General features: G+C 44.2%; 1 protein-coding gene across 2 annotated transcripts; it reads left to right on the forward strand.

The window, feature by feature from the left end:
- Positions 1-627: 627 nt before the first annotated feature.
- On the forward strand, positions 628-19,376 carry MYL2 (myosin light chain 2). 2 transcript variants are annotated; one of them, XM_067473090.1, is made up of 7 exons: positions 628-731; positions 1,994-2,083; positions 3,411-3,486; positions 8,259-8,363; positions 8,747-8,822; positions 9,853-9,901; positions 15,699-19,376. In XM_067473090.1, exons 1-7 carry the CDS (start codon positions 729-731, stop codon positions 15,780-15,782), a joined length of 483 nt encoding a protein of 160 aa, XP_067329191.1. In that variant the 5' UTR covers positions 628-728; the 3' UTR covers positions 15,783-19,376. The 2 variants fall into 2 exon arrangements, with proteins under 2 accessions (XP_067329191.1, XP_060642008.1); XM_060786025.2 differs by lacking the exon at positions 15,699-19,376 and adding an exon at positions 11,101-11,373.
- The last annotated feature ends 558 nt before the right edge of the window (positions 19,377-19,934 follow it).

Below are 19,934 nucleotides of genomic sequence, written 5' to 3' on the forward strand. Positions count from 1 at the left end.
TAAAATAAGATAAGATAAAATAAAATAAAATTAATAAAGAGGAACGAGGCTCGTGGACCTTTTCCTTCCTCGCAGCCCACTGGTGGTCCACGGTCACAGGTTAAGAACCACTGGTCTAAATCCTATTGACATCCTGAGTGAAAATAGACTCATGTTGAATAAACACTTGTGTAAACCTCACTAATTCAGTTGGACCTACCAGCAGTAATCTGGCCAGAACTTTCATTCACTCAGTGTGACAGACTGAGTGAATTGACCTAGGCATGGGGACATTTGTCTCCAAGAGAACACCTCAGTTATCTTGGTGAAGTTGTTCCCCTTCCCCATTGCTATCCATCTGAGATGTACACATTGAAGCCAAACTGACACACACAGGTGCTCTCAGCCAACCACCCAACAAAACGTGCATCGACGTCTTAAATAGAGAGGCTGCAGGGTGTGTGAGAGAGAGTGTGTGGGAGGCTTGTAGCTGGTATGTCCCTAACCTTGGAAGCTTCTGTTGTCTCACATGTCACCGCATGACAATGAGCCCTGTCATTTAAGAAGGGAGAAGGGAGGTTGGGTTGGGAGGGGGGAAGCACTCACCTTTTACAGCCAAAAGTGGACATGGGTTTATTTTTAATCTGCGATGGGCTGTATTTATTGTCTCAGCAGCCCAAGTCACAGGGGCACCCGCTGATAGTTTTCTCTTCGGACAACAATACCAGTTGGACACCTTGGTCTTTGATATGGTGAGTGAAAGAACCCGGAAGGATTGGAGGGTTGGCTCCGAGGGAGGTGGGTGAGAATGAGGGTCACATCTTGGGAAGCTATGATCACTATAGATCTGGATCAGCTGCAGCTAAGGGGAAACTGACCTCCCTTGGTGAGCGTGTCCCCTTAGAAACAAGAGATGGGCAAGATTCTCATCTGCTGAGGGGCTGACCAGATAAAGTGGTGGGAAATGGAGGAGACCAACCAGGCCAAGACCCTATGTGACCAAGCATGGCATAGGAATCCTGCATGTGGGATTCTGCCATGGCTGCCCTATCATCATTGTGCCACAATATCCCCCTCCATGATCATTCTGCAACTGGTGGAGAGCAAGGGCGCATGCAAGAAGTACCTGGCTATGTCCTTGTAGCCAGACAAGGGCATTATCTTTTGAGTTCTAATAGGTCATCTCAAAAGATGGTATAGCCAGATGTGTCTCCTGTCCCTCACTGTGGAGACATTGTACAGGGAGGAAGGGAATACCAGCCTCCGCAACCACCAAAACAATAGATATGCAAGCATATGGTGGAGTCATGCCACAAAGAGGATGCTAGCCATGTTACTGGCATAAGGAACCAAATAACTTTCAAAGATTTGGTCTGGCACCCTGAGTCCAGTGCATTCTGACAGTCCCCTACAGAAGCAACTGTATATTTTTGTGAATCGCTGAATACTTGCATCCTGTTCAGAACTGTAGAAGTGGAGTTGCCAAATTGCTTGCATGGGTGCAAAAGCAGAAAAATGGGGACCCATCCAGTCAGGTCGGCATTGAGTTGCGTATATTTTGCTTTATTTTATCCATCCTTTGTCCATTCTGTTTCTCCTTACCCAAATACAGCTAAGGAGAAAAAGATATAATAGTTCAGAGCCCAGAAATGAGTCTAGTGATTTTGTGGCACTCAAAGGCATCTGTGTGGCAGAACTCTTAGTTGAGGTGATCTAGTTGTGGTCAAGAGGGCAGCACCTGGCACATTGGTACATCGCTCACTGCCCAATAAAGTCACCTGGCAAGGCAGCCTTGCCAATAACCCTAAAGCAAGAGCTTAGCAGCAGAGCAAAGGCTTCTGACTTGAGAGGTTCTGAGTCCAGTAAAAAGTGCCAGGACAGGACAAAGAGTTCCTGGATGAATCGTTGGAGGCTCGGCTGGATGGACTACTCATTGAACTAACTAAAGGGAGGTTGGCAGGCAAAGGTTCAAATGCTCAGGAATAACCATGCCATTTCTGGATCCTGCCCCCAGGCACCCAAGAAAGCGAAGAAGAGAGCAGAAGGGGCCAACTCCAACGTCTTTTCCATGTTTGAACAGGCACAGATCCAGGAGTTCAAAGAGGTATGTCCATGGAACCTGACATCAAAGCTTGGATATTTAAAAAAAATAATTTTTTTTTATTTTTGATTTTTGGACATAATAATTAAGCTCATTCTGCTAAAAAGGATATTAGTACCCATGGCATTTCTGTTAAGAACTAGCATTATTATGCTCTTGTTAACCTATAAAATATTGCATGACAACTCATAAAGTTACTTGTAATGCAGTGCCTTCCTCGCTCTGCCTGAGAAATTGAAGGCAGGCTCATTGCTGTGGCAGGCAGGTTGCAGGCAAAGTATTTGCAAAGTGTTGTTAAAATGCACTATAGTCCAACAGCTCGGGTTGTGAACCAGGGTGGATGGGATGTCCTGTGTTCAAATCTCACTTCCATCCTAAACCTCCTAGGCATGGGACAGTTCCTTTAGCCTTGGTCCCACATTCAGAATTACTGAGAGGGTGGACTTGCTACACAAAACTGTCCTTTGAAACAGCCTCATGTAACATTGACATATGACATATGCCAAGGCTTGGGCAACCCAATATTCAAGAAGATTAAGAGCTCTGGAATCCAATTAAAAAGGGGCTTTGCTGGAGCTGAATCTGAAGCCAGGTCTTATCTGTGGAACCGAGCCACAGAGCCTGAGCTTAAAGACTGGAACAGTGGGTTCTTATCAAACAGGCACAAGAAACACTACTGTGCTATGGGTGGATATCCTCCTGAAATATCATCCCCACCTATAAAGCATTGTTTTTCATTGCCATCAAGTTGTCTTGGACATATGGCAACTCGACATATTTTTTTTTGTCGTGTCAGGAGCGACTTGAGAAACTGCAAGTGTTATTTCCTGTTTAATTGTTCAGGACTTTTCTTGAAAGTAGTTGTTATACTCCAGGAACTTTGTTTTTGTGGCTGCCACAAATTAGGTTGAATTGGTTGAGACTGTGAGATATTCATTGAAAAACTAGAGAAAAATGTGCTTCAGGATGTCCTGCACAAACAAAGTTTTTGAAGTTTAATAAACTTTTTCCATGTTTTTATGATAGAATCAATTAGGAAATGATATTTATAACCCAGGAACATAGTATGTTACATAGTGTTATTAAAACATTTACTTTTAGGCAGCCCATGAGATCCAGATAACTCTCCACCAAGACATGTCAGTTGAACCAATCTTTTTCCTGTTATTTTTCTTCACTGCCCATGCTTTACAGCCATCCTTTATTGTACACAGTACAGAAATGCAATGGCATGGACACCCTTACTTTAGTATTCAGTGAGCAAATTCCTGTCCCTAACATGTAGTCATACTGAACTTGGAGCACTGCCCATCTGTCTATTCCATTCTAGGCCTTCACCATCATGGATCAAAACCGGGATGGCTTCATCGACAAAGCAGACCTAAGAGATACATTTGCTGCATTAGGTAAGCCAAGAAGCACCATCCATCCACAAGACATCTCTGAAAAGTCAGTCAGTCAGTCAGTCAGTAGCCTTTATTTCGGTCAACAAACCATCGGCTGAGTCAAGTGAAAGTAGAACGATGAAATACAACAATTAACAATTAATAACATCACATTTGGCTTATAATTAATAAAAAGAAGTATCACCATTCGCTATCGGATGAATGACTGTCTATATAATCTAAAACAGGAACTGATTGCAAATTAATAATAAGTCTCCCAAGTACTCTTTGTTACACTCAGCCTTTACAGGTTATTCATGAAGCACTTGTGGCTTTTTGCCACTGCAAACAGAAATTTGGCCACCTGTTCCATTACTCTTTTATCAAGATCAGACAGTAAATAAGTGCAGTACCAACTTGTGGCTCTTCCTGGCCACTTGGTGAGTAGAGGGGATATTAACCTTAGTCTATCATCCTTGTAAATTGTGCAAATAAAAAGTACATGTATTACAGTTTCAATTTTACCCTCCCCGCATGGGCAAACTCTGTGTTTGTAATCAGTCCCTTTGTTTCTACCCTCTAGTATGGCTGATTTGAGGGCATTGAATCTGGCCCAACTGAAAGCAAGGCGAAATTTTGGGATGTTTAAATTTTCTAAGTATTTGGCACCTCCCAAAGAATTAAATGTTAGGCCTAAACTCAATGGAGAGCATGTGGAGCACGCCAGAGTCATTGAGTCCTGTTTGTCTATGTCACTGATTCGTTCCGCTAAGATCTGCATTAACTTTTTATGCTCAGAATCGCTCAATATATTCTCTGAGAGGCCCATCTGCCTGAGTTTCTGATTTAGTCAGGGGCGGTTCTTGCATTACGCTACTAGGTAAGCGGCTGCTGAATAGTTTGTTTTTTTTTTTGCCAGAGGCACAAGGGCGCCTCTGTAAATGCCCCCTCCCCTCCGCAACCTTTCTCTGCCTCCCTCTCCCTCTTGAAGGCTACACAGAGTCTGCCGCCTCCCTTCTGGCTCTGCGCATGCGCCCCACAGTTGGACGGTGTTTCCCTCCACTCCGTGCATGCGTGCGGGAGGAGGCGAGAGCAGCTGTGTGCAAGGCGCCCTCGTGCCTCCTGCTCCAGCTATTCAAGATCCGGGAGGAGCACGAGGAGCCAGGTCAGTTCTAGTCACCTGCTTACAAGGAAAGGGCCTGAGGCTGTGAGGAATAGTGGGAGTTGGAGTCCAAATCACCCAAGTCCCACTTACTGTTGTTATTATATTCTTCTTCTTCTTTTTATTATTATTATTTTAGTATTATATGGGGCAGAAAGGATGAGGGAACCTGCTATAACTTTGACTTACCATTGTTGTTTGTGGGTTTGTTGTTGTTGTTGTTATATGGGGCAGAAAGTTGTATTGGATCACACGTGGGACACTTCACAAGTGTCTAGGACTGTGTGATGTATAGGTGAATAATGCGTACTGGGGTAAGGTGGTCTTCTGCAGCTGGCAGGCAGATCATGATTTTGTCAGTGCTGATTGTTTTTAAGTGCAGGCTAAGGTCTTTAGGCACTGCACCCAGTGTGCCGATCACCACTGGGACCAATTTGACTGGCTTGTGCCAGAGTCTTTGCAGTTCAATCTTTAAATCCTCATATTCCAGGTTTTCTGTTTATCCCAGATTATCTGGCAGTGCGGACTCATATAATCCAGTTCAAAGCAGATAACCTGGGATGGGATCTTGGGTTATAAGGATAGTGTAGAAGGGGTCTAGGGACCCTTCCAGACAGGCCCTATATCCCAAGATCTGATCCCAGGTTTTCTGTTTATCCCAGATTATCTGGCAGTGTGGACTCATATAATCCAGTTCAAAGCAGATAACCTGGGATCGGATCTTGGGTTATAAGGACAGTGTAGAAGGGGTCTAGGGGCCCTCCCAGACAGGCCCTATATCCCAAGATCTGATCCCAGGTTTTCTGTTTATCCCAGATTATCTGGCAGTGTGGACTCATATAATCCAGTTCAAAGCAGATAACCTGGGATCGGATCTTGGGTTATAAGAACAGTGTAGAAGGGGTCTAGGGGCCCTTCCAGACAGGCCCTATATCCCAAGATCTGATCCCAGGTTTTCTGTTTATCCCAGATTATCTGGCAGTGTGGACTCATATAATCCAGTTCAAAGCAGATAACCTGGGATCTGTGGCCAGCGGTGAAAGGAGTTTTTCAAAATTAAAACTTATAAAAACATACTTAAGATCAACTTTGAGTCAAGAGCGCTTGAGTGGACTAGCAACCTTGGCCATTGAAAATGGCTTGTTGAATGAAATGGAAAGAGATATAATAGTACACGAGTTTTCAAAATTGAAAGCCAGAAAAATATCTTTTTAATTTTAAAAGTGTTCAAGTTTATTTGTGTTAAAGAAAACTGGATGTTAAAGTATCCAGTCAAGTGAAGGGGCCAGATGCTGGCTGTGTTGCCACACCCATTGCAATGGTCCAGGCTGGCATGGCACTTTTGAAGGACAAGAGTTCGCTTTCTTAAAAAGGAAGTGTCTATTCTCCTGGGGCTGCGTTCTCCAAAACAAATCTGATTTACAGACCCAACAAGCATGGGTTTGAGTTCTCTGTTATTAGCAAGACCCTAGTCTGAAAAATCTTTTGAAGAGACAGCATGACCAATAAACCTTTGTGTAGTACTTGTAGACCAAAAATAACAACAAAAACTTAAAATTGTTGCTAAGTTTAATAAAATATTTGCATTCTAAAAAAAGTTAATTTGTGTTAATTCTAGGTAATGTAACTATATGAACATAATGTTGTAAGTAAATTTCTGGTTTGTAAGGTAACTCTTTTATTCACCTCTATCTTCTACGTTTTATTTTTCAGTGATTGGTTGGGGGGGGGGGGCGCCAAAATAATGTTCGCTTACCTTTGAAAATTACCTAGGGCCACCTCTGGATTTAGTGCTTTGATTCGGTGGGATTTAAAGAAGTCTTTTTGAATCAGGCCTTTTGTGCACCCTCTCCATCCAGTATCCTAGGTCCCTTCTCCAAGCCAGTGATTCGAGTGAGGCTGTTCCTGATTCCAGTCTTAAAACAGCAGATGGAACACAACTGGGGACAGCAAACAGTTTTCTAAGAAACCCTGATTGAACTTGTTCTACTTTGGATGTGAAGCCTGTGATCCATACCGGAATTGCGTATAATAATTGGGCTGTTACCTTTGCTTGGAAGACCTTTGTTGCTGCTGGTATATACTGGCCACCTTTGGTGTAAAAAAAGCAAATTATTGCTTTACTACTGGATAGGGCATTTTGAACTGCCATTTTTTGGTGGCATCCCCAGGAACCTGAGGCTTGAAAAGCAACCCCTAGATATTTAAAACTGGAAACTTGTTCAATTAAGTTATTTCCTATGTACCAGTTATGCCTGGCTCGCTTCTTTGAGAAGACCATGATTTTGGTTTTACTATAGTTTATCTTTAGCTGGTTTTTCTCACAGTATTGGTAGAATGCACTCAGCACTCGCTTGAGTCCTACCTTGGTGTAAGATATGAGGGTAGCATCATCTGCATATAACAATAGCGGTATATTGGTGGATGAGATTTTAGGGGGATGTCCATTTGGTAGTGAAACATGGGTGGCTGGTCGTTCAGATATAGGTTAAACAGAATAGGGGCCAGGATGCACCCCTGGCGCACCCCCCTATTTACTGCTATTGGTTTTGAAAGGTTGCCTTGTACTCCACATCTTACTTGTGTTGAAGTGTTTGAATATAAGCTCTTAATTAACCAGAGCAATCTTTTGTCAATTGTGGTCTTCTGTAGTTTTTGCCATAGTAGATTTCTTGGAATAGAGTCGAAGGCAGCTTTTAGATCTATAAACACGATAAATAGTCCTTTATAGGGAGGGGCTTGTTATTTTTCTGCTAGGTGGCTTAACACGATACAATGGTCTATGGTAGACCTCCCTTTTCTAAAGCCTGCCTGTTCCTCACCTATTACTTTTTCTGAGTCTAACCTGTCTAGAAGCTTGCTATATAAATGGCGAGCATAACGTTTGCCCACCACCGAGAGTAAACTGATAGGGCGGTAGTTCGCTAGATCGTTTTTATCCCCTTTTTTAAATATTGGGATTAAAGTAGATTTTGACCATGAGGCAGGAATTAAGGCTGTGCGGTTGATGTGTGTGAAGAGGGGGGCTAGGAAGGCCGTCCACCACGAGATGTTATTTTTTAGAAATTCAGGGGGTATTTGATCTGGCCCTGGGGGCCTTACCATTTTTAAGTGATGAGATCAAAGTTTTTATCTCCCCACTGGTCACTGGGGCCATTGTGGTGTGTCTATGGTACCAATGGAGAAGACTGCATTTTCTTTCCCCTCCCTTCTGACTGTTCCTTCATTTGATCCATATAGTAAAGTGAAGTATGTTTCCCACACCTGTGTTGGTATATGGCATTTGGGAGATGTTTTCCCAGATCCCAGCATTCCCGTGACCAGGGCCCAGAATTGCTTGGAGTTGTCATTTAGGGAAGCATCAACCAGTAACTTCCCCAAGTTTTGACCTTGAGCTGCAAGGCACCTATCAGACGGCCAGTGATGGCCATTGTTTACCTCATCCCATGCACCAAAGTGAGATGTTCTCCAGCTCTCATAAACATGCCTGGTGGGTTGCCATCAGCCTGGTGGTAGACCTGTAAATAGAGTGGCACAGGTTAACAATGGAATGCTGGGCCTTTCAACCTCATCATGAATTTTTAGTGAATATCCCTTTTTTTAATCATATTGTGTTTTCCTTCTTGCCCAGGACGCCTGAATGTGAAGAACGAAGAACTAGACGACATGATCAAAGAAGCACCTGGACCAATCAACTTCACTGTGTTCCTGACCATGTTTGGAGAGAAACTCAAAGGTGAGAGAAAAAACGGGTTGGGACTTTCCATGCACTGCTGGCCTTCTTTTGTGAGGAGGGTTTAGGAACTCAAATTTGCTCTGGGGCAATGTCAAGAATGAGCAACTTGTTCAAATATCTGTATTGGGTTAGATTTAGCCTGAGTTGGGCCTTGAACAGGAGAATTTGTGGGGTCTGAACAATGAACTAGATTTTTACGACACCAAGTGCTGAATCTGCCATGGAGAACCACTGGATAACTCTGGGCAAGTCCTTCTCTCTCAACTTCAGAGGCAGGCAAGGGCAAACCTCTGCTGAAAAAAAATCTGGCCAGAGCTGGTCTGCTTCAGGGAAACCAAGGCAATCTAATGTGTTGACCTTAAGGTGTTCTCTCTGCCTTACAGGAGCTGATCCAGAGGAAACTATCCTGAATGCCTTCAAAGTGTTTGATCCAGAGGGCAAAGGATTAAAGGCAAACTAGTAAGTGTCCTGGGGAGGCTCAACTTCAGATAATTATCTTTGTGGAAATAAGTCCCAACTCAACCCTGACTGTTTCTCTGCCCTTCTCCTTACTCCCAAAAGCCACATCTCATTCTGCCTGGACATAACTCTTGAACTTCGCTGTCTTTGCATTGAGTCAGGGGACCACTCTTTAGCCCCTGAGCTAGCGCGCCACCTTGGGAGAGGATGGCATCCCATCACCAGTCATGATGGAAATGCCATCTCCTCCTTCTAGGGCTGCCGGGTCAGCTCATGCCAGGGCCTGAATTCTCCCAGCCCAAGCCTGAGACTTAGGGATCTTTCCTGCTGACATCATGGGAATGGAGTCTAGCAGTGTCATTAAGCACCATGCATCAAGCAGTAGCCACTGTTGCTCATAGCCTATCATTCAAACACACTCATTTATTTTCCTCGCTGGAAATGAAGCGTCTTTACACATTGCAGCACTTGATTTCAATTAATTAACCTTTGCAAAAAGCAGCTAGTGAGAAAGCGCTGTGCTCAACTGATGCTCTGCATGTAGCCTTGTCTCTGTCCCAAGGAAACAGGAGGATTTGAACCCGCATCCATTGCCCAGAGGCCACACACCAACATTAGGGACACAGGGTGGCAGCATAGGATCTGGCAACAACTTGGTGACTGCTGATGCCCCTCACAAGTCCTCTCTAAAAAAAACAAACCACTCCTTTAGAGGCCTGGGGAAGAAAGAAAAAAAAAACAGAACCAGAACCTGCAAACCATCCGGCATTCCAATCTAACTCCATTCCCACACCTCAAGGCTTCCCACTGGACACTTGCAGAGGCACTGGCTTCTCATTGGCTCAAAGTGACAGGATTTCTTCAGCCTTAGTAGTACAGCAGAGGAAATGGGGACAAAAGAGTTCATAGCATGTGGGAAAGGCCACAATGGTTTCCACTAGCCCTCCAGCTCTTACTACTGAAGGAGGCAAGGCTAACACTAACTAATGTTTCCTTTTGGACCTCATGTATCCCAAATTTCCTTTTCCAGCATTAAAGAGATGCTCATGACACAAGGAGAGCGGTTTTCAAAGGAGGAGGTAAGAGGACATGTTAAGCTGGATAGATGAATCATTAACCACAAGTATATTGTGCTGTCGAAAGCTTTCATGGCCGGAATGACTGGGTTGCTGTGAGTTTTCCAGGCTGTCTGGCCATGTTCAAGAAGCATTCTCTCCTGATGATTCACCCAAATCTATGGCAGGCATCCTCAGGGGTTGTGAGGTCTGTTGGAAACTAGGCAAGTTGGATTTATATATATCCTTGTGGAATAATGTCCAAGGTGGGAGAACAAACTCTTGCCTGTTGAAGGCAAGTGTGAATGTTGCAATTGGCCACCTTGATTAGCACCGAATGGCCTTGCAACTTCAAAGCCTGGCTACTTCCTGCCTTGGGGAATCTTTGGTTGGGAGGTGTCAGCTGACCCTGATTGTTTCCTGTCTGGAATTCCTCTCAGGGTTTTTTTTTGGGGGGGGGGGTAGCATTGCTCTTTATTTACTGTCCTGATTCTGGAGGGTTTTTTTAAATACTGGGAGCCAGATTTGGTTCATTTTCATGGTTTCCTCCTTTCTGTTGAAATTTTTCATGTGCCTGTGGATTTCAATGGCTTCTCTGTGTAATCTGACACAGTGGTTGTTAGAGTAGTCCAGCATTTCTATGTTTTCAAATAATATGCTGTGCCCAGGTTAGTTCATCACGTGTTCCGCTATGGCTGACTTCTCTGGTTGAAATACTCTGCAGTGCCTTTCATGTTCCTTGATTTTTGTCTGGGCAATGCTGCTTTAGGTGGTCCCTGTGTAGACTTGTCCACAGCTACATGGTATATGGTAGACTCCAGCAGAGGTGAAAGGATCCCTCTTCACAAATCCAACATTCAGCAAAGGATAAGAAGGATCCTTTCACCTCTGCAGGAGTCTACCATGTACCATGCAGCTGTGGACAAGTCTACATAGGGACCGCCATGGCAGGAAGCAGTTTGATGAGGATGAAACAAGCATGTCCTTAATTGTCATTCCCACCAATTGATCAACTAACATTTGAGTTGATTAATGGAATGACTGAGGAATAAGTTGTATCCAACTTTGTGGGACATACTTTGGAGTAAGCAAAAAGAGTAAGCAAAAGCTTGCACTCTGTATCTAATAACTGGCAATGAAAAGTTGGCAGTTGTAGCTACTGCCGATGGCACACGATAAAACAGTAAAGAGCTCCCCTCTTCGCTGTTCCTTCTTTCCAACAGGTTGACCAAATGTTTGCCGCTTTCCCACCAGATGTGACTGGCAACCTGGATTATAAAAACTTGGTCCATATCATCACACACGGAGAAGAAAAGGATTGAAGTAGTTGCCAAGATGTTCCTTAGCAGAGCACTTTTCTCGACAGCCTTTTCTGGTTGTTCCTATCCAGGCTAGCTGGGATGTTGGTGTGTGCTTCCCAACCATTATCACCTTCCTGGTGTCTCATTCCCCTCATCCATCCTCCGTATTTGGAGAAACATATTTTAAAAACTGTATCTCTGTTGAATTATTATTCAGAAAAACTCAGTATGCCTTTGTGAATGAGAGTTGACTGTGGAAGACCTTGGGTGATTGTGGAGAAGCTGAAAAGGAAGGAGACTAAAGTGTGTGCCCACCTTCCTCAATCTGGTGTGCTCTAGATATCTTCCACTGGATAGGGCAGGCGGAGAGGACCACAGGGAGGACCTGGAGTTCCAGCCAACCACACACCACTGACTTGATCTTTCAGGGTCAAAGGTCAGAACTACTGGCACCCAGTGAGGCCCCAATTTCTCAGATAGTTCCAAAAGAAGGGATCCCACCAATATTAGCCAAACTACTTCTTATTACTTTGCTTAATGCATAAAAAGGAAATAGTGGAGCGTGCTGCCCTCTTGTGGCTTCCTCCTCAAATAACCCAAGCGCAGTGGACTTCAAGAAAACAGACCAATATACTGTACCACGCTATAGCTGAACCGCCTTTCTATAGCATTTGATTATTTCTGTTTTGATAGCTAGCTAGAGGAATGGATGGAGGGGTGTGTGAGAGAGAGAAAGAGAGAGAGAGAACTAGATCCCACTGTTGCATGGCATAAACCTCCAAAGAGCATGGCAGTGTTTAGAAACAAGTCAAAATATCAGAGACTCAAGATGAAAGCCATGTTATTATCTTTTGGCTCAGGCAAAAGCAAACTGCTGCAGCCTGTCTTGGCATGTGTGTTCCTCCTTACTGATTCATGCCTTCTTGCTTATATTCTGCTGTTGCTGGGTCACACACATCCCTCTTTTCATTGTATGTTTGCCTTCCCTGGCAAGTGGGATATGCCAAGCCCAGCCTGGGAAATGTCCTGAAGATGCGAGAAGCATTCACTTTTTTCAAAGAAATCAATACCTGTTTCAGGCATTTCAAGGTCAAGGTGGATCTCTGCATTCAGGCATCATTTGAGGGGGAAGGCTCTGTCTCTCTCACGGCACTTTTGCTCACTCAGCAGTCTTCCTGCGTCTTATTCGGACAAGAACTGTGTCAAGAGGTACATTTGAAATGCCTCCAAGACAAATCCCACTGTAGCAGATTCTGAAAGAGGAAAACAGGCCGCCCTGCTTTCCACTGGTGTGAGGAACCAGTGCGGCATTGAAAGAGGCTCCACAAACCTGCTGCCCTGCAGGTATATTGGGTTGCAGCTTCCACTGCCCTTGGAGCAGGCCTCAAATCAATTACTGTGGGGTGCATGGGACTTGTCATTTTCAGCCCCACCAGCCTCCTCTCATTTGAAATGCCTTCCAAACTTCAATTCCAAATTCACCCCCAAGATGACTTGCCAGAATTACTATAGTGCTATTATTCAGGATTCCATGCTCTATAATCCAGGGGTTTATAGTTTAGGGAGAAGCACTGAGAAATCTCAGCCAGAGCGGTCCAGCAGACCACCAAATTATGTCCATAGAACAGGAGAATGCCAGTTAAAAAGGAATAATTATGCTATAATTCTCTAGTGTGGGTGGGCCCGTCAACTGGAGATTATTTATTTATTTATTTATTTATTTATTACTTGCACTTATTTACCGCCACTCTCAGCCCAGGGGGCGACTCGTGGCGGTGAACAACAACATAGAAAAGACAATTTACAGTAATCAGAACAATACATAACATGCTACTACTACTTGACATATACTTATACTAAAAATCCGCTTCGTCATATCATGGGTCATAGTCAGTCTCATAGTCGTGGTCCATTCTGGTCATCATTGCCAAGATATATAGAAGATTGAAAAGATGCTCTTCTGAGAAGGAATTCTGTCCACTGCAGGCTTCCCAGCTCTTCAGGCTTGGCCACGCTTCAGGTGAAGAGGAGGAATCTCAAGGAAAGCACTTCCTTGAAAAGTATGTGTATAAACTCATACTGATTTTTCCTCCTTTGCATTGATGCTCAATGTATCCTGCTCTGGAGCTGGTCCTTAGAGCATTCCACTTGGGACATGTAGTATAGCTAGGTCTCTCCCCTCCTGGCATAAAAGGACCCATTCCTTCCTCTCTTTACTCAAAGTGCTAATTCCTGATTGCAATTTCGCTGTTAACTGCATGGTGGCAGCAAAGATTATTTCCCAGCACTTTGGCTAAGTTGGTGATACTTTTGGAAGAAGGGCTGTTCTTTTATTCAAAAACCAAGCCTGCTTGTGGAGGAATAGGAAAAGTTCCAGTCAAGGGGAAATGTTGGGCTTCCCCAGAGCTTGGAAAGGTGTTTTTGGACTACAACCCCCAGCATGGAGCTGAAGAAAGTTAGCCTGGGAACTAAAACACCTGACCTTGGGAGACCCAGGACACTGCACTCCAAAAGTCACATTTTGAAGCTCTGGAGAAGGAACTGACTTGGTCCGTTTAATACTCTTTGTGTGCCTTCCTTCCTTCTTTCTTTCCTATCCTGTATTTTCCCACCATGGGATTCAAGCCAACTTATAACCATTTAAAAACTAATCCACCCCACACAAAACCTATCAACACCAAAGTTAAAACAATGACATCAGTCTTCTATTTACAAAAGAAAGGCTTGAGTTATAAATAAAAGGTAAAGGTTTCCCCTTGACATTAAGTCTAGTTGTGTCTGACTCTGGGGGATGGTGCTCATCTCCATTTCTAAGCTGAAGAGTCGGCGTTGTCTGTAGATGCCTCCATGGTCATTTGGCCAGCATGACTGCATGGAGCACCGTGACCTTCCCGCTGGAGCGGTACCTATTGATCTATTCACATTTGCATGCTTTCAAACTGCTAGGTTGGCAAAAGCTGGGGCTAACAGCGGGAGCTCACCTCACTTAATTATAAATATAAGTATACAAAAATGCACAAGTATACAAGATACAAGAAGACATTTAAAACATCATAAAATAGAAACACAACAACCCAATTAAAAGCTCAATTTACTGCAGCATTTAAAACAAAACAGTTATGGAGAAAGCACTCTGCTGTGATGGTGATGGGACTGAGAGAAAGACTTCCTTTAAAGATCTTAAAGGTCAGCAGATTCATGTAGGGAGATATAGCCTTTTAGAGAGCCTGGATCCAAGATTATAACCAGCATTTTGAATTAGAAGCAGGGCCATCAGGTCTCAGGGCCTGGCATCGCAGCCTAGTCCTCCTCCTTCAGTCCTCAGGACACAAAGGAAGAATCTTGAGGTGACAGCCATGCCTTGAAAGGAGTATGCACATGTCTTTTCCTTATTTCCCAGCCTTGCTGTTTGTCATTTGTATAGGGAACTCTGTGCAACTCTCATCACATTTACTAAATGCCACTGAGTGCTACACTTAAAATACGGGAAGCCACTCTTGTCATCACATTAGTTTGGCTTCAAGTGTTGAACAGAGCATTCTTTGCATATTTTAAGCATGGGGGGCAGCATTCTTTTAAAACATTTCATGAGGTGGTGGGGAACTGTATTTTTTGAAATCATCTGGATGTTTGCCCATTTCTATAATGTGATGGCAAATCTACTGAAAGAATGCTGAGTACCACGGAGTGCCCCAGATACATTTAACAGTGTGACAAAGGTAGGGAAATCATCAGTTTCATTTAAAAACTGAGATGTACACTTCCCTGCTTCAATGTGATGAAGTGGTATGGTGGGTGTTTAAGGTATGATCTGAATGAAATTGCCAGCACCCTCCTTAGAACATCAGAAGGGCCAGGAAAAAGGGATAATCCTGGCTCAGCAATCCTAACTGGGAGGCAGAGATTGGAAATGTGAGATTTGGGGACCATTATGTTTTTGCTTCCACTGTTTTCTCCCCTCCAAGTCTCTCACTAACACATTGGGTTGTTTCTCTCCAACGCACGGCCTCCAGAAGCAGACAGACATGAAATTGTCAGGAAAAGGAAGGTGAGAGGCTATAAAGAGTGTATGCCGTGATAGAGATGGCTCATGCAAGGGATAAGACAATCTAGCAACTGGGTAACACATCTCTTTCACCCTTCTGAAGTTTGGCTTTCCTATCTTCTCCTCCAGTTCCTTCTCTAGCATCCTATATTACAGAGCCCCATCTTTTTTTCCCCATTCACTGGTCAGCGGTTTGTGTGGTGGTTGTTGGGTAAACTCGACCCCATTGTACATTATGCTGCAATTCAGAGCTGCACTATTCTCTCTTGTTGATCAGTGCCGAACAAAGCAGTCTGTGAAAACTGCCAGGAAAGAACGGAGTCTCCTTTCTCTTCTCCATGCAGCAGCCCTACAGAAACATGTACTTGGACCAAAAGAGACCTCTCCCCCCACTGCCCATATTTCTCTCTCTCTCTCTCTCTCTCTCTCTCTCTTTCTTTCTTTCTTTCCTTCCTTCTTGTTTCATCTCACACAGAGCAGAACTGTTCAACATTTGCTGAGAAGTGGCGAGACTTCATTACTTCTTCGGTCCTTGAATCGCTACTCAGCAGAACAGTGAATGAGCCGGCGACAATGAAAAATCGGAGCAAAGCAGAGCTGCTGGCGGGCAGAGTGACCATGTATGCTTCGCCTTTCAACAAGCCATAAAGAAAAGATTCCTTCTATTCAGCCAGACCACTAGCCCGTCTAGACATTAGAGAAAAGAACTCGTATTTGTCTACCTGAGATTTGCCATAGTCCCTGTTACCAGGGTTAACTGAGAGGGACCAAGAGCCAGACTGGGAGTTTTGGTGTGCTTTCAGACAATTAACTGCCTTGTCCAAGCAGCCCTCGAGGTTATAAAAGAAGAGATCCCACAGAAAAGTTCACAAAAAGAGGTGGCATGACCTTCTTCTCTGGTCTGTACTGGGATTGAGTGGGCATCTTGGAACAGGAGCATTGCCTCAAAGTTTGCTGCCAGAATCTAGCTGAGAACGTACATCTTCCTAAGTCCACTTATACACTATTTACAGAAATCGGAATTTGTGCAGTTTCATAACACAATGTTAAATGTGTGGTTGTGAAACATGAAAGTCTGCTTCCTTCTTGCTAAGCACACTGCCTTCTTGATATGGGGATGATGGACTACAAAGTCCATCATCCCCAGTCAGCATATACACAACTGGCTGATAGGAATTGTAGTCTAAAACATCTGCTAGGCACTTGGTTGAGGAAGGCCAGCCTCCTTTTTTTCCCCGTTGCAAATCTGTAGAGCTCATCCAAAGCAGCTCCCTGCACTGACTTGTTTTGTTTAGTAAATTCTGAGAGAAAGACCTCTCCTCCACCAGAACATACTTGGAGAATTTCAGAGATGGGTGAGCAGAGCTTAGGAGTGGAAAGATATTAATGCAGTGTGGTGGGAAGATTGACAGAAAAGCTGCTTAGGATGCATTATGTGAATAAAATTTGAAACCCCGAACTCTTGCGGCAGAAGAAAATAACCTATCTGCTGCTGATAACAGAAGGCAGGGTGCAGCAGCCTCTTGTGGGCTGTCTATTTAGGGGCACAGAGGGGAAATCAGGCAGATTGAAATGCCTGTCCCACTTGCAGGTTCTTGCACATCTGGTGTAGGCCTCTGATTTGCATAAAGTTTCTAGAGGTTATTTGTAATACCTTTGAAATGTGACCCATCAAAGGAGTAAGCTATTGCAGATACATTAGACTTCCATTCTCTGGGTTCAACCATCATCACAAGCCCAGGAGAAGGGCCTTCTTGGAGATGGCTTTGTAGCTATGGAACTCCCTCCCACAAGATACTACAAACATGCACCCATCTGCTCCCCATCCATCAGCATCCAAAGAGCTTTTCATTTAGACAGGCTTTTGGCTCTTAACTGGGGACCTTTGAATGGAGGGGATGTACTTTTGTCTGGACTGTTACACTATAAATGCTTGAAAAGCTATTTTAGATTGGTGATTTTCCAAGAGGCTAATTTCACAGAATCATAGAATAATAGAGTTGGAAGAGACCACATGAGCCATCTAGTCCAACCCTCTGTCATGCAGGAAAAGCAATCAAAGCACCCCCAACAGATGGTCATCCAGCCTCTGTTCAAAAACTTCCACTGGACTTTGAGGCAGAGAGTTCCACTGCTGAACAGCTCTTCTTACAGTCAGGAAGTTCTTCCTAATGTTCAGGTGAAATCTCCTTTCCTGCAGTTTGAACCCATGACTCCATTGAGTTCTAGTTTCCAGAACACCAGAAAGGAAGCCTGCTCCCTCTTCCTTAGGGCATCCTTTCACATATTTATACATGGCTGTCGTGTATCAACCTTCTTTTCTGCAGGCTAAACAGGCCCTGATCTTTAAGATGCTCCTCCTCAGAGGCATTCATCATCTCCAGATCTTTGATAATTTTGGTCGCCCTCCTCTGGACAGCTCCCAGCTTAGAGTCTTTAATTGTTTCGCTCAGAATTGGACACAGGGTCATTCCAGGCGAGGTCTGACTGAAGCAGAATAGAGGGGCACCATGACTTTCCTTGATCTAAATACTATACTCCCCTTGATACAGCCCAAATTTATTTAATTGTGATTTATTCCTTACACTTGCCATTGGCATTTAGCCCTATTTTGTCTTGAGTGGCACTGTGAGTCATGGATCCCACCCGGGGAGAAAAGAAGAATGCTTTCAAGTCAATTTCACATGATCCTGGAGCATCCCATGCACAGAAACCCTTGGGGGCCATGGCTCAGCACCATGGAGGCCTCTTTCAAAGGCAGAGATGAAACCTGGGCTGAAGGCACTGCTCCCCTGACCAGGGAGAGAAGAAGCAACTAGGGGAAGCCTCCACTTGGTTTTACAAGATGTTGCCCAGCATGGAGGGAAGGGGCTAGAAATATGTTTTCCTCTGCCTGGCTCAGCATCTCAGTACTTGGAGTCATCCAGCAATGCTCTTGGAATCGATGTTGCCTTTTGCAACCTTTCCGCACACAGCACATGGCTTCCCTTTGAGAGCTGCTTGCATTTCACTCCCCCTCACTTTAATATTTTTTCCCTTTGCCACCAGATTTTCTGCTTTTCAGAATTATGATTATTCCAAGATTATTCCAAGTGGGGAAGCTGGCCTTTTCCTCCGCCCCAGCCCTAGAAGACAGGGAACAGATTGTTCAGAACATTCCGGTCCGTTTGCCATGTACGCCGGCGGATGGAGTCGGAGCTCCTGCTCTATCTTTCTTTCTCTGTGGCACATACACATACACACACTGGGCAGTTGATCTTTATACAACAAGTAGCTGGTAGCGTCCCTTTCTTCCCAGAATCATTTGCCCTTGGCCTCTAGTCTTTTACAGACCCAAGGAATTATTTCAAGAAGATGCCTGCCGGACTGGTCCCAGTCCTGCAAGGTCATCTATGAAGCACAAAGCAGAGTTTTCATTCCTTTTGTAACATTGTGCTGGGAGAATTTTGGGCTGTACCCGTCACTCCGCGCTGTAGTTTGCCCTAAGCAGAATGAAAAAGTAACTAACTCATGGTAGGAATAAAATGTTGCAAAGTGCTGCTAGTATATAGAGCAGACAACAAAAATGCCATCTGGATATATATATAAAAGGTAAAAGTAAAGGTTTCCCCTGACGTTGAGTCTAGTCGTGTCCAACTCTGGGGGGTGGTGCTCATCTCTCATGGCGTCAGCATGACTGCATGGAGCGTCATTATCTTCCCGCAGAAGTGGTACCTATTGATCTACTCACACCTGCATGTTTTCAAACTGCTAGTTTGGCAGAAGCTGGGCCTAACAGCAGGAGCTCACACCCTGCTCCCTGGATTTGAATCTTTAGGTTATCAAGTTCAGCAGCTCAGTGGTTTAACCCGCTGCGCCACCAGGGGGCCCTGGATATATATACATACATATACACACTAGCTTGGGTATCCAGCTTTGCCTGGGTTATTTGAAAAAGTTGATTTTTAATTGGACAAAATGCATAAGGTTGTGGGTGAACTACAACTCACAAAATGCCAGGGTAACCCCAAAAAAATCCATCAGTACTTAAAGTTCATTATGTTGGGCAAGTTTGCTCTAGAATATGCATCATTGGTGGGTTTCAGTGTGCTCTCTGGCTGCAGGGTAACTACAACTCCCATTATGGTCAGTCCCCTCAAACCTCTCCAATAGGTTGAGTTAGTCATGGGGGAGGTCACCGTTTCTCTGGTTGCGGGTGAACCAGAACTCACATAAAGGAAGGTCAGTTTCCCCCAAAATCCCTCTAATAATCTAATTTCAGCATATCATGTATGTGTGCCAAGTTTGATCCAGATCCATCGGTGTTTTGGTTTACAGTGCTCTCTGGATGTAGGCGAACTACAATGCTCCCAAATCAAGGTGAATTTTCCCCAAAGACCTCCATTCTTTTTTGTTGGTCACAGGGCTTCTGTATGCCAAGTTAGTTCCAGGTCCATCATTGGTGGGGTTCAGAGTGCTCGCTGATTGCAAGTGAACTATACATTCCAGTAACTACAACTCCTATAAATCATGATGAATTCCCCCCAAACCTCTCTAGTATGTTCAGTTGCTAATCATTTCCTCTGTTTGCTGTGTGCCATAGAAAAGAATAGGAAAGGGTTAAGGGAGAGGAAGTGGGCAGGGTCATGCAAATTCCGCACCAATGGAGAGAACAAGAAACACTGGGATGTCTGTGGTGGAGGAAACACATAAAACCTAGGCTGAAATTGTC

The sequence above is a fragment of the Anolis sagrei genome, chromosome X, assembly GCF_037176765.1.
Source record: "Anolis sagrei isolate rAnoSag1 chromosome X, rAnoSag1.mat, whole genome shotgun sequence".
NCBI classification, from domain to species: Eukaryota; Metazoa; Chordata; class Lepidosauria; order Squamata; family Dactyloidae; genus Anolis; species Anolis sagrei.

What these genes read in the sequence shown, in the direction of transcription:
- MYL2 (XM_060786025.2), top strand. An exon ending in AGATCCAGGAGTTCAAAGAG is followed by an intron (nt 2,084 to 3,410) that starts GTATGTCCATGG and finishes ATTCCATTCTAG; the next exon opens with GCCTTCACCATCATGGATCA. An exon ending in AGCGGTTTTCAAAGGAGGAG is followed by an intron (nt 9,902 to 11,100) that starts GTAAGAGGACAT and finishes TCTTTCCAACAG; the next exon opens with GTTGACCAAATGTTTGCCGC.